This window comes from Notothenia coriiceps, unplaced genomic scaffold (genome assembly GCF_000735185.1).
Source record: "Notothenia coriiceps isolate Sejong01 unplaced genomic scaffold, NC01 NC01_scaffold00037246, whole genome shotgun sequence".
Classification (NCBI taxonomy): Eukaryota; Metazoa; Chordata; class Actinopteri; order Perciformes; family Nototheniidae; genus Notothenia; species Notothenia coriiceps.
Genome location: NW_011369947.1, coordinates 13586881 through 13601277, shown reverse-complemented (window position 1 = coordinate 13601277; position 14397 = coordinate 13586881). Strand labels below are relative to the sequence as shown.

The following is a 14397-nucleotide window of genomic DNA, read 5'->3' as shown; positions in this document are numbered from 1 at the left end:
AGTAGATTAGTGTCAAATATGTCAATGTCAAATATCCATTGCCACCAGTATCTACATTTATACCCAGCACTATTTATGTTGTGTACCGTGTCCTCTCTTCTCCCCTCCCCCTCCCAGTTCTCCCGCCTCCTCCCCCTCTTTATTCTACTCAATCTGCCTTGACTCCTCCTCCTGCTGCGGACCATATTCACAACATATATCCCCCGGTTTGAATTACATTTCCCTTCCAGAAGTTACTGCTGTGTATTTGTTCATGTGTCAATAAACAAGGACACAAAACACAGGAGTTCACACAGTTTAACAATTGTATTGGACGAGATGCCCATATATTATTATTACACACTGCTTTCTCACCCTAGTTTCTGTGAATTGGTGATTTGCTGTTGTGGCGTTTGTAAGAGGCGATTCAGAATTATTAAGCTGTGTTTGGACAGTTGACAGACAGGGAACGCTTTTCTCTCTTTCTCTGCGATAAATTATTCAGCTGCAGCATTAGCTCAGTAGCAGCTTGACGTTCAGGCCTGATGTGATCAGTGGTCTGTGATGGAGGAACACACACATGCACGATGGGCAGTAGGATGCAGGCTTGCAGCTACTGTGGTTATTGTGAGTTAGACTGTTTTATTGGAAACTATTAAGGCTACCAATAAATGCTAGTGTGTTTTTTGGTTTAACATTTAACACCAATTGTGGAGGTTTCTTTCATTAAAGCAATGCAAAAATTGTAGTTGTATTATGCAATCTGAGTGTGATTATTATTAGATTTTCATTAGGAGAGAACATGTGATAGGCTTGTGACAGGGATGATTGTGCTAAAGGTCACTGGTTTTGGGATCAGTTTGTACCCAAACACTGAAAGCCAGGCCACACTTTCTCTTGGGACCATATGATGCGTCCCTTGACATGAAAATGTGGCTCGAAAAATGAAAGTAAACAATTTAAAGCCTGAAATTTGAGTGTGACATTGTAAAACAGATGATAGTGGCCAGCTCAAGAGAGATTCCTTTCTGTTGCTTTGATTACAGCTTATCCAATTGCTCTGATGCGAAAACAACAAACCCCCAGAGGGCCTTCTCTACTGTGATTATGAATAGCATTATAAGTGCTGAAGGTTATGGAAGCTTTGACATAATACTTAATATCGCATGTCTGACATCTCAACGTTTTGAAAGCAGTGTATATGTACTAATTCTAGGATAAAGAGGAGACATAACATTTTTTTTACTATAAATAATGACCAAGCAACACATAAAACATTAGTCATGTGTTCAGTAAGGATAGCTTATTGGCCCATCAGGCTATAAATTAAGAGTTAGCCACCACCTGATAATTGTGCAGGGATTTCTGGCCGTTTTGGGGATAGATGAATAATTGCCACACTTTGTTGTTCTCTTAATACTGAGGACAAAAGCTTGTGTAAGCCTCTGATGGCCAGCAGCTAATATCAATCAAGGTGTGCGAGTACGATCCAGGCGACAGGGGTCTAGCCTGATAAACAGAATATGTAAATAGGGTGGATGAGTGGCAACATTTCCAGGAAAGGGAAGTGATGACGCAGTGGAACGGGCTGAGGGGAGGACGCAAACAGGATGCTATCTGCAGTGGCTTCCTGTGCATTTTTAGAAATCAGTTTTTTTCCCATGATTTTCTGTGAAAGCTAAACATAAAAAGGGCAGTGCGATTATGGAGTCACGTTAAGACTTTCAGAGTTCATGACCTTTCCATTTTCTCTTTCCAGGAGATGTTAAGACATTGAAGCGACACTAGTCCCTGAATGGAGCTTGACTGGGGCTTCTACTGGTCAAGGTGAGCATGATGTATAACTTAAAGAAAATCACCAGTGGCGAACCGTCAGGGCCTTCAAGGTATTCAGAGAATACCCTGGAACACTCAGATAAAACAAACAAAGAATCGATTTAATTATATAAATAAAATGTATATAAAATGAATAAATGAGAATGGTACCTGTGTTGTTGATCTGTAATATTACAGTGTTACGTTGATTTGTTTGTCCTTCTCGGTCCATGCACTACGCATTTCAGTGGTTTTGTGTTAGAAAAGAAAGCAACCAATCAGATCTTGTTCTGGGTCTCTGGGTAGAATATCCTTCAACCAAGGTATTCTACATCCTTGATCGAATGCCCTGGCCGTTGCACTGAATGAGAGCGTACATTTGGACTGACAGTTTGATCAACCAATCATATATTGATTTGTAGCCAATGGGCCTATTCTTTCAGAGTTTCCCTCGGTTCCAGGGTACTTTACAAGGCCCGGTAGTTCACTGGCTCGAGACAGAGGATCTAGATGAATGCCACGAAGCAATTCATGCAGTTTTATTGTTTTTAACGTTGAAATGGCAAGTGCAACAGGTGAAGATTAAGTTGTTGCGGAATTGTTGTGAGTACCCTTTTCAAGACGACAATTCAGTGAAAAGACGGACATTATAACGCCGGGGGGCGGGGGGGTGTGTGTGTCTACAGAAGGTCCAGTTGTGATAGACACGGTTCGCCACTGAAAAACACACACTCACACACACTTGCCAGGTCGACAGTCTGTCAAAAAAATTAAGAAATGGTATTATTTTTAACTATGATATGTTGTATTTCTCAGGTTGGCAGCTGTTGTTTGTGTGCCTGATGGTTTGTCTGACATATCTAATCTTGTCCCTGAGCAAGTTTCACATTGTCAAATGAAGCTGATTCAGGTCAGTGGCAAACTGCCAGGCCTGTTGAGACTCATCTGTGGTTTTGGTTGGCTGCTGCTCGCAATCTCTAACTCTGCTCCAGAAGTGCTGTGTGCGTGGATTTTTTAGATTTCAGGCAGTCAAAGTCTTTTGGAAAGTGCAGAATTAATTAACAAATGACACATACTATTTTCAATGTAAATTGTGTCGTGTAGTTTAAATTCCTGTGAAGTTACAAACAGACTGAAAATGTTTCCCCCATAACCAGAACTGTGTACTCAGCCATACATTCCCTGTTCTCAGAAAGGCCCCCAGCTCGGCTTGTTTTCCGTTTTCAGGATTTGAGGCTGACTGAGGGCTGATGTCATCTTTCTCCACTGCTGCAGAGGTGAGCCTTAGGACAGACAGCAGGAAGGAAGGAAGGGAGAAAGAGAGAAGGGAAGGCATTGAGAGTCACAGCCAGAGCAGGACAGGCAGATTTTAGAGAGGGGTGGTGAAAGGTAGACGGACACCAAGCATGCGCTGCAGATTTATGGCGCGGATTGCTTGTCTGAGACTTGGCGCTCCTGTAGGAGTAGTAGTGGTGAATGGGCTGCGTGTCCTAGCCTGCAGTTTGCGGAGCAGGAGTTGCATAATGGCTCCCATCCGTTCTATACTTTTCCACTCTGGAATGAGCTCACTCTGTGTTTAAGACTTTGTTTTTTTGTGTGCGGACGCAGAGTTGAGCATAGAGTCGTATCTGGTTGTGAAGCAGCATGCTACAGCTCTGTGTGAGTGTTTCTGGGTGGGAATCGGAAAAGAGCAGTGACCTTAGAGGCTGGTTAGAGAGGTTTCCTCTAACGTGAACTTTGAGGGGGTCAGACACAGGGCAATGGCAGAGCAAGAAAACAAGGGCAGGGTCCACAGCCCAGTACTGCTACACCCAGGGAGGGAGGGAGAGAAGGGAGGGACTGCCTCAGGATGGTATGGGAGGAAACAGCAGTTAAAACCTATTGGAATAAAGAGCGGATGTGGCCTAGTATGGAGAATGCGGAGTAAAGAGAGAGCGGAAAGGGGATAATTCTTACTAGTCCCTCGCCTGGATTGTTTCTGGATTCCACGTGCATAAGTAGTGGGTATTTTTTTTCCCCCAGTGCCGTCCCATGCAGTTAGACAGAGAGGAAGGTTGGTGAAAATGTGTCTCTAGCTGGGACAGCAGCTAAAACTCTCTTGCAGACCGTGCTGCGACATGCCTGAACATGAAACTGTTCTGGAAACAGTTTGTGTGCGCTGTGTGTTGCCGCTGATAGCAGAGTGGTATCGTTCTAGCGGGCAAGCTGGCTGAACGCAGAATGACCCATCTCCCCCGAGGCTCCAAATCACTACATCATCATCAGTCGCTCCTCACAGTGGAACAGATGAGATTTCACTCCCATCAGGCACTAAGCAGGAACCAAGGCTGCTTTACTAACTGGATAGTTTACCTTCATAAATCTGTGGGAATCTACAATCTACTCTCGCCTCAGAAGTCACTTTATTTATAACCTCAGTAGCTTCTTTATTTCTTTCCCCCATTACTTGACACTGAGCTCTCAAGGTTTGCCTGGCATAAAAAGTGAACTTTGCAAAGAATTGACGACTGAAGGCATGTCCCAATCCACACTTATCCTTTGATTTGATTATACCACACACATAAGCTTATAAAACCACACTCCCAGTTCATTCCCTCTGATCATGTTGCGCTCCCTGTATGTATGTATGTATGTATGTATGTATGTATGTATGTATGTATGTATGTATGTATGTATGTATATATATATATATGATGTGCGGTTTTGTGCTTTCAGGGGCTGATATGCGCTGAAGATGAGTGGCATAGGAGACAACTCGTTGGAGCCGCTGTGCTCCGACCGCAAACGTAAACTCTCCACCTGTGACACACCAGGCTTAGGGTGAGTACTGTAACTTCTGTTGACTGTCAGTCGCAAATCAATCATTGTCCACTGCTGTTTTCGGTGTGAATGTCAGCAAGTGCACGAGGTCACTTCCTCCCTACTGCCCCCTGTAAACATCCCTACCCCCCTTCATCTGGTTCAAACGTATGTCTTCTGCTGCCATCGAAGTATCCGAAGCATCCCAGCCAAGGCTGTGTGGCCTGCATACGGACGGGGCAGGGGGAGGTGAGGTTGTCATAGTAACGTGTCTAATCCCCTTGGCGCCTCGGCAGGTGTGACAAGCGTCGGAGGGAACAGGAGAGCAAGTACATCGAGGAACTAGCGGAGCTCATCTCTGCCAATCTCTCCAACATTGACAGCTTCAACGTCAAGCCTGACAAATGTGCCATCCTCAAAGAGACTGTGAGACAGATCAGACAAATAAAAGAGCAAGGTACCCACACTGTACACTCACACACTCACACACTCACTATCATTATTATTACTTTTATTGCATTTGTTACATTATATTTAGCTGAAGCTTTTAACTTGCAAGTACATGAGTTTTCAATAAACCATACCAATGTTAGTGCTACTGCATGTTGGAGCCAAAATATCGTACTTTAAATGTATTATTTAAAACATATGAATTGCAGTTTCACACAGTTTTGTCACCGCAGTTTAAAGCCTTCTTTATTAAACCTTATTTTGTATCGTTTAAGTTAGCTGAATGGGGCTGTTGTTGTGACAAATAAGCCAAACCTTTCTTAGTTTTTTACAAGTCGAGGTATTATTACGATTATTATTAATATTATTTATTTTGTTTGTTATAAATGAATTTCTATCACTAATGGAATTATATATAATTAATTTTTATATATTTATTTTCCGGTATTTGCTATGGGGGGTAAGCAGGGACTTTAGTTGGGCTGGTTCTCTTAGCCTGCAGGACAGATGATGCCGTGATGAAGTGGTGTTTTGGTTCATGGCCAGGCGGCTTCAGACTGACAGCCAGTTTGTATCGCTGGGGGTAAACGAACACCAGTAATTGAGACCAGTCCTTGGTGGTCGTGGCTCAAGGCTGTCAGTGACACTGTGGATCTGTTAGTGCCAAACCGTGCTCCTCGCTGCGAGACGAATGACACTAGTGGTGACGCAGGAATCAGACCTTATTCAGTCGCTGCTGCCCTCGGGCCATCTTCCAATCATTTTGCAGATTTGACATTAGATTGGATATTCAAAGGAGGATATTTTCCACCTGTTTTACATTCGTTGAGATTATATCTGTGAGGTTAAGTGGGTGAGGAAGAGAAAGAGCAATAATATTGGAGTCTACCCAGAGGGTCACAGCTGGCTACTGCTGGCCCCGGTGTTATGCAGCCAGGTTGCCATAGTTACAGGATGGCTATGATGGAGGGCCTGTTTTCTCTTCTCTTTTCTGTCTGTTGTCCATTTAACTCACCTTTTCCCTCCCCCTGTTTACACATCTTTGCGATCATTGTCTCCTTCATCAAATTAGCCTCTGCTTTCTCTGTTTGCTCATACAACAGCTAGTTTGAATTGGAAATTGAATTAAATCCAGAGTGGTATTATTTGTCGCCCTGCTCAGTGTCCGCGCCACAGATGGCCCTGCTATATAGAGTGGTATCTAACAAAGCCTCAGACACATGCTGGTTTTAAAAATAGAAAGGCATGCTAATTATTCATCCATGACTCATGCTGCCACCTGCTGGCTGGAAAGACAATTATTTTTGCATAAAGAAAGCACCCACAGCAAACTGTACAATAGGCAAAACACCATTATACAAAATGTATTAAACTGTCACTCAACAAGACATGCAGGTCATGTGCATTGCTCAGAATGAAGGTCACTAGTCTTTCCTTCTGAACCACAGCTGTTCTAGTCCAGTCACACCATGGAAATGATTTCTAATGTATAAAGTAACAAATACAAATCCACATATTTAACTGTTGTTAAATGACTCATCTGTCCTCAGGAAAGAGCACTTGCAGTGATGACGATGTCCAGAAGGCCGATGTGTCCTCCACTGGTCAGGGGGTCATTGACAAGGACCATCTGGGACCGCTGCTCCTACAGGTCAGCTCGGGGACAATCATTGGGGGGGGGGCAACAATAATGACCTGCCTGTCCATATGCTGTGCCAGTGCTTTGCTGTCATTGCTCACTTAAACTTGATACTAGTGTCTCAGCTGGTTAATAGAGCTGCATCAATTGTAACTAAATAAAGTTAATCATCATCTCTTCATTTTTTTATGGCAACTATGTTTTCAGGCCTTGGACGGTTTTCTGTTTGTGGTCAACCGAGAGGGCAACATTGTGTTTGTGTCCGACAACGTGACGCAGTACCTGCAGTACAAGCAGGAGGAGCTCATCAACACCAGCGTGTATAATATCATCCACGATGAGGACAGGGAGGAGTTTCACAAGAATCTGCCCAAGTCTAATGGTGAGACAAGGGTTCAGTCACACAGATGTATAAATATATGAACATGAGTACTCGATAACACACGTATGAAGTCGTGTTCATCTGCTCAGCCATTGCCAATTTCTCTCCATAGCACCGAACGGGGCATCGTGGAGCGGAGAGGCACCCCGGCAGAAGAGCCACACCTTCAACTGTCGCATGCTGGTCAACTTTGGTCACGGTCAAAGTCATGGGATGCCAGAAGAGAGGCCGGGTGGCCAGCGCTATGAGACCATGCAGTGCTTCGCCCTCACTCAGCCCCGAGCCATGATGGAGGAGGGAGAAGGTAAATGTCACGGATGAAAGCTTCGAATATGTATTTCTTTCATTCCCCTGTTGCTGAATTCCCATGGGGATAAAGGTTTATCTTATCTGGTATTTTATTTTAGATTAAAATTATGTGAAAATACAACTGTTAAAATGTGGCAACTGATTCCAGTTCAATTCCATTGAATAATGCTGAAGATATGATTTAACTAGCAGCTACCTTGTAGAATACATGTACGTGTGTTGCCATGCCTTCCACTGTATTTTTCGGTATATTTTTGCCTAGATGTTATGCCTGATCATTGTGTTGTCTCTTTACTCAGATTTGCAGTCCTGTATGATCTGTGTGGCACGACGCATCATCCATGTAGAGAGGACGGAGAGGTTTAGCACTCGCCATGAACTCACTGGTAAGTTTTTACTGTGTTATCTCTATAAAAGGAAAGTCATTTCTCACATTTAATCAGGTGGCACGATCTTTGGAAATATGTTCTTAGGCACTGTGAGCTAGCATATAATGATGCTGTGTACTAAACAGAATGTCCCCACTTATACTCATAACTTGTACTGTTATGGTTATGGGACCTTTTAAAGCCATGCCAAAGCCAAAGAGATGTACATCTAAGATTCTTAAATACACGAAACTATACTCACTGCATCTATAGTTCCCCATAAATCATCATCCTTTGTGTAATCCCATTGGTTTATCTTGTCTTGCAGGTAAACTGATTGAGATTGAGCAGCAGGCCTCTCTAAGCACCACTATGCGCCCGGGCTGGGAGGACCTGGTGAGGCGCTGCATGCAGATGTTCCTCAACCGAAGTGAGGGACAACCGTGGTCCTACAAACGGCACTATCAAGATGGTATGTTTAATCTGAACCTCCCTCCCTAGTCACACAAAAAGCATAGCATTCATGCATCTGGTGCTACATCAGCAGATGCTATAGCAATTTTATATTTGCATTTGTTTTTAACATTAATGGATTAGAATGACAGCATGGTAACAGACATTGGGGAGCTCTGAGCCATTGTTAAAGGTGTCAGGTGTGATTTGATCATTAACAAAAGTATTCAAGGAATGTACCCCAACATGTGTTACGTCGATGCATTCATACGTCACGATGAGTATCACTCTTGACTTCATGTTTTTGTTTTACTTATCTAACAGACAGCAGCCGACATTTGTCTTTGTCGAACTTTAGCAGCTGTTATTGTAGAATTAATTGGGTTAGTTTCACATTAAGAGCTTTTAGACGGTGACCACTGGAGGGCTTTTTGTTGCACAGTATCTATATGGAAGATTTATTGTGACCGGTATTAGCGAGTGAAGGTTGAGCAACACATTTTACCGTGCCTTCCTTTGTGTCTTCTGAAAAACACATCTGTGTTGCATTGATTATTTCACAAACGGCAAGAATATATCAGATATATGGATATTTATTCAAGTTACTGCTTCAACCTGGCACGGCTGATTATTAGCACTTTTTTGAATGGTTTTGACTTGCTATTTTTGGTGTTTTCAATTCTCTTTTTCTCCACTCTAGCTTTCCATAATGGTCATGCGGAGACCCCTCTCTACCGCTTCTCACTCGCTGACGGCACCCCAGTCACAGCCCAGACCAGGAGTGACCTCTGCAGGAATCCCAGCACCAATGAACCGCACTCATACCTCTCCACACATTTGCTACAAAGGTACACATGTTTTAAATGCTCTCCAAGATTTGGTAACTGTCTTGCTTAGTTTCATATTCTGTTATTAACTTTATGGATTCCATTGTAGGGAGCAAAATGGTTATCGAGCCAACCAGGGAGCAGGTATAAGGCCTCAGACCATGCCTGTGAACAACCCCAACCAACAGATGAACATGAGCCCAGCGGGGGGCATGAACAGAGGCTACGGTATGGCGGAGCAGAGCACCATGCCACAGAGGGGAGCGCCGTCGTACACCGGGGGCAACCGCATGAATCCCATGAACCAGATGAATCCAATGAGTCCCATGCATCAGATGAACAACATGGGTCAAATGAATCAGATGAATTCCTTGCATTCAATGAACTCCCCCATGAATTCCATGAACCAAATGGGGCCTATGACTCAGATGGGCCACCACAGTATGCTTCAACAGCAGCAGCAGCAGCAGCAGCAGCAACAGCAGCAGCAGCAGCAGCAGCAGCAGCAGATGAGTCAGTTCCATGGAGGAGGTGGAGGTGGACCCGGAGGTGGAGGGTACGGGATGACCAGTCCCCCCCCTGCCAGTCCAGGGATTAATGGCCCCCCACACAACGTCATGGGTTCACCCAGAGTCAGAGGAAGCCCAAAAATGGGTGCAGGTCCCTTCTCTCCTGGAGGTATGAACCACAACTTTGTAACTCCTGAAGACTATTACATGTCAAAAATCTAACTTCCCCAGAAATCTGAAATCCTTTATTCGTCCCACAGCCGTGAAATGTACATTGTTTCAGCAAAGGGGACAGTGCAGTTGTCTTACATAAAGAGAAAATCACACTCGTATAGTGAAAATTAATTGCATTAAAATAAAAGTACATATCCAGGGTAGAAAAGATAGGTAGCATTATTTCAGTAAAAAAACAAACACAACCTTTTGACCACATTTTGTGACATTTCTGTATTTTGTGACATTGTTACCTTCCTGGATTGTTGACATATCTGTGGTCGTTCCTCTGCAGGTATGAACTCTCCCATGAGCTCCAGTCACCCCGGTAACTCTGGAGGAGGATTAGGAAGCACCACCTTCTCCAGTAGCTCCTTGAACGCCCTCCAAGCCATCAGTGAGGGAGTGGGCAACCCGATGCCTTCCCCCCTCACCTCTCCTCCCCCTCACAGACCTGACAGCTCCCCGAGCATCAACTCCACCAATCAGGCAGCTGGAGGGCCGTGTAAACCCAGCCTTCCGGCCTACTCTGACTCTAAGAGCCCAGGCAGCTTACTGGGGGGTGCAGGAGAGTCTCAGCAGCATCCGCACACCCCCACCAGCGAGGGGCTGCCCGAAAAGCCCGACAGCCAAGCCAGTAGAGAGGCGGGTCCTCCCGGGGGAGACTCCAACCGACGGGTCCCGGACACCAAGAGCCACAAGAAGCTTCTGCAGCTCCTCACCTCCCCCACGGATGAGCTGGTGCCACCTAACCACACACCGAGCTCCGGCCCCTGCTCCACGCCCGAGGTTAAAGAAGGAACAGCTGGTGTCACGAGCCCCTCCTCCTCCACGGGAGTGTCCTCCTCCACGGGCGGAAACCATGGCGCCGTGTCTTCCTCCGGCGCACATCTTACCAGTCAGTCCCTGCAGGAGAAGCACAAGATCCTCCACAAGCTCCTGCAGAACGGGAACACTCCTGACGAGGTGGCTCGCATCACAGCCGAGGCCACTGGGAAGAGCAGTTTGGAGGGCGGGGCAGCTGAGCCGGGGCCCGCCGCTGCAGGGGGGGCAAGAGGACCAGAGTCAAAGCAGGAGCAACACAGCCCGAAGAGGGAGAAGCCCCACGCCCTTCTCCACTACCTCCTCAACAAGGATGACTCTAAAGAAGGCGGGGATGTCAAGCCAAAGCTGGAGGAGCTGGAGGGGAGAGTAGCTCAGGGGCCAGGGGTCACAAGCTCGGACCCCCACTGCATGGATGGGAAGGTCAAATTGGAGCCGGCTGAGGTGGTGAGTCTTACGCGCCATAATACTAATTTGTGAAATTGAGTTTAAGATATTCAGTAGAGAATGTTTTTCTAATCTTTGGTGTGTCTCGATGGTTCAGTCGGAGACACTGGAGACCATTCTGGGGGTCCCAAGAAACACTTCTAGCTTCTTCTCTGAACCGGACTCCAGAGCAGGGAAAGAGGCAGGAAACAAACCAGGAAATATGCCGGACAGTTTACAAGGTGAGTCCATCAATTTATTTTAGTATCGTAATCAAATGTAACACTGGTTAATGTGGAAAAACACAGAACATAATGCACGTCCGAGACACTACAGCCATAGAAGCCTTGGCATAGGGCATCAGATAGTTTTATATATAAGTTTTGCATGAAATATCACACTGTAGATGCTTCCTTGTCAGGGCAGTGTTAATCACACAACCTATATGTGTTGGTATGTGAACTTAAATGTGGTATTGTGTGTGTGCTCCAGAAGGGGTAAGAGGCCCCATGCCTCCAGCTCAGCGTAGTGCCTATCAGAGAGCCTTGTCCATGGATGCCAAGCCCATGGGAGGAGAAGGAGCGGTAGGAGGGGGGCTGGCCGGCAGACGAAACCTCCCCTGTCCCACACTGATCAAGCAGGAGAAGATGGATACGCCGATCCGACCCGGGCCCATTCCCAACGGCTTTCCAGGGGGCATGGGTGTGTGTCCGCCACGAGGCAATCCAACAAGTAAATTAAAGACTTTAACTTAGCATGCCCAAGAGTCCTGGGATCAACAGAGTAGAAAGCATGGGGATAATACTATTATTTTTATATATTTTTCTAACTAAACCAATTAAAAAAAAAAAGAAACATACTGATAAAACATTGTTTCTGGTCTTTCAGGAGGGATAGGCAGAGGAATGGGAATGCCTCAGAGGCCTCCCATGTCGGCACCAGGCGACTGGGGCATGCAGAGGTCCAGCGGCAGCCCTGTGGCCGGACCAGGACACCCTGGCATGGGACGCTCCGGTCCAATGGGAGGACCCATGATCAACCGGTCCAACAGTGTTCCCGGAAAAACCCGCTCTATGCTGCAGCAGCAACTCATGGATATGGGTATGTTTTGCATTGAACTGTAATAAAAGAGAGACATGATATGAATAAAGATAATATCGGTATCAGAATCATTTTCTGGGCTTGTGTAATTTGATTTAAGGTGACCTCTTATTGATCATCACCTTCCCATTTTCCTCTCTGCAGGTACCAATGAAGCCAGTATGGGTATGAGCCCGTTTGGTGCACACGGCCCCACACCTCGGTCCCCGTCCTGGCCGGACTCTGCTATGGGAATGGACAGACCAAAGACTAACACAACCAGGTACACCTTTTTTGCACCTCACCCTATGCTTCTAGATGTTTTCCAACTTTGAACTAAAGATGGTGTTGATAGCTTCTGTGATCCCAGTCAGTGGTGTAACCTTTCCTGTGTGGTTTCCTGTGTCAGGGACCAGTTTGGGCACCCCCTGGAGGAGCTGCTAGGGCCTCGGGTCAACAGCGAGGGTCCGAGTGATGAACGGGCACTTCTGGATCAGCTGGATTCTCTGCTCAACACCACTGATGTTATTGCTCTGCAGGAGATTGACCGAGCCCTAGGCATCCCTGAAATAGTAGGCCAGGTACTCCACTAACTTGAGTAAACGTATTATATTTAGCATATACAAGAAATGAAAACAACTTACTTTGTTGACAATTGGGAATATATACATTTGTTATTCTTTATGCAGAAAACATGTGCTTCAGGAAGTATAAAATATGACTTAATGGGTGCAATGCTCATTTTATATGCATGCATGTTTAGCTATTTAGTTGAAAGCTTGATACTCCAATTAAATTTCAGATTTATAATACCAAATAAAATCCACAAATAATTGATCATTTATCAGTAAAACATAAGTTCATCATCTCCAAATTAAAGAGAATATCATTTGAAAATATAACATGTTTTTTTAATGGTCTTTGTGCAGAGTTCATAAATAAATGATCTTTCACTAGTTAGACAAAATGAACGCCCTTATCTGCTTTTTGTTGATATTAAAGTTTAATTGTCCAGTCTGAATGAAATGCATCTTGTCTGTTCCCCAGAACCACGGACCTGAAGGCCAGGAGCGAGCGCCGGTTCGGCGCCCACAGTCGGAGCCTTTCCCCGGGCGCGAGTCCTCTTTAGGCATGGACCAAAAACCCATGTACACCCAGGGCTACCCTGGACCCCCGGGGCCCTCCACTATGGGCATGCAGCCCGGTTATGGTGGCTCCACGATGCAGGGCCAGTCTCCAGGAAACTTCAACCCCATGATGAATCAAGTGGGCCAGACTGGGGGCTTCCCTAATATGGCTGGTGGCATGGGGGGTATGGGCAACCCGCGTTCAAACATGATGAGGCCTCGCATGCTGACCGCCACCAAGCCTCTGAGACTGCAGCTGCAGCAGAGACTGCAGGGACAGCAGGTGATCACGCACGCACGCACGCACGCACGCACGCACGCACGCACGCACGCACGCNAAAACTTGTTGAGAGCTAAAACTAGTCTTTGCTGCTGCCTCAAAGAGGAGAGTGTGCCTGTGCTCCAGAATCAGCCTCTCCTGTGGCCTCTCCTGTCTCCCTCCTCTTTGAGGCAGCAGCAAAGACTAGTTTTAGCTCTCAACAAGTTTTAAAAGTGAATCTTGCCTTTTTTCACCTAATTAACTTTTTAATTTTTTATTCATGCATATTTTACTAATCACTACCCCCTCAAATGGAAATATGTGTTTACATAAATGGTGACCAAACCGTTTGAGACCCACTGAGAACTTAGACTAAGTTAACTATCTAAACACTCAGAGTCCTTTACCTCACATGAGCTGAGGTTATCCCGAGCTTGAATGACACAGAGACCAATCAAGGGCTTTGTTTTATGATCTGTATGACAGTGGCCATGTCGGCAGGCCACATCATGTGGACAGCCAGTCACCCTGTGTGAGGCAGGCCACTTAACAGGCCAGGCCATCGGGAAACCCCCCGGTCCTCCCGATGGCCAGTCCGGGACTGGATACAGGAGGCGTTTTTATATACAATTGTAAGTATTGAAAACCTTACAACACTTATGACTACTATACTTTCCTTGTCCGTCAAAGGAAATTCATTGAATCCCTCAAAATCATGCGAGATGACTTCATCCACACTGCGGCAGAGCACACTTATACTGATCTTATTACTCTGTGTTTGGCCCCCATAAGTGTCAAACTCTGCCATTTCTATTTAAATTCAAACTCATAAATTGCCCTATATAAAGGGGAGCCACATGGAACAGGGTAATACAGACGGTGGTGCAAATTGAACAGGGACCTTAACGTCTCCTATTATAGTCATACCGCAGTCGTCATA

General features: G+C 45.5%; 1 protein-coding gene across 1 annotated transcript; it reads left to right on the top strand.

Moving 5' to 3' along the window:
* The first annotated feature begins 1737 nt into the window (after positions 1-1737).
* Positions 1738-14159, top strand: LOC104966450 (nuclear receptor coactivator 3-like). Its single transcript, XM_010795636.1, has 18 exons — positions 1738-1806; positions 4510-4614; positions 4890-5050; positions 6594-6694; positions 6890-7064; positions 7177-7368; positions 7673-7759; positions 8070-8213; positions 8895-9042; positions 9131-9699; positions 10039-11012; positions 11110-11233; positions 11484-11723; positions 11880-12092; positions 12237-12354; positions 12481-12652; positions 13119-13493; positions 14148-14159. The coding sequence occupies exons 2-18, from the start codon at positions 4529-4531 to the stop codon at positions 14157-14159; spliced, it is 3891 nt and encodes a 1296-aa protein (XP_010793938.1). The 5' UTR covers positions 1738-1806; positions 4510-4528.
* Positions 14160-14397: the final 238 nt, after the last annotated feature.

Bases quoted from the DNA above. Each gene is read 5' to 3' on its own strand.
- LOC104966450 (XM_010795636.1), top strand. From the start codon at position 4,529: ATGAGTGGCATAGGAGACAACTCGTTGGAGCCGCTGTGCTCCGACCGC. The intron at 9,043-9,130 runs GTACACATGTTT...ATTCCATTGTAG, and splicing joins TCCACACATTTGCTACAAAG to GGAGCAAAATGGTTATCGAG. The intron at 12,653-13,118 runs GTACTCCACTAA...TCTGTTCCCCAG, and splicing joins TCCCTGAAATAGTAGGCCAG to AACCACGGACCTGAAGGCCA.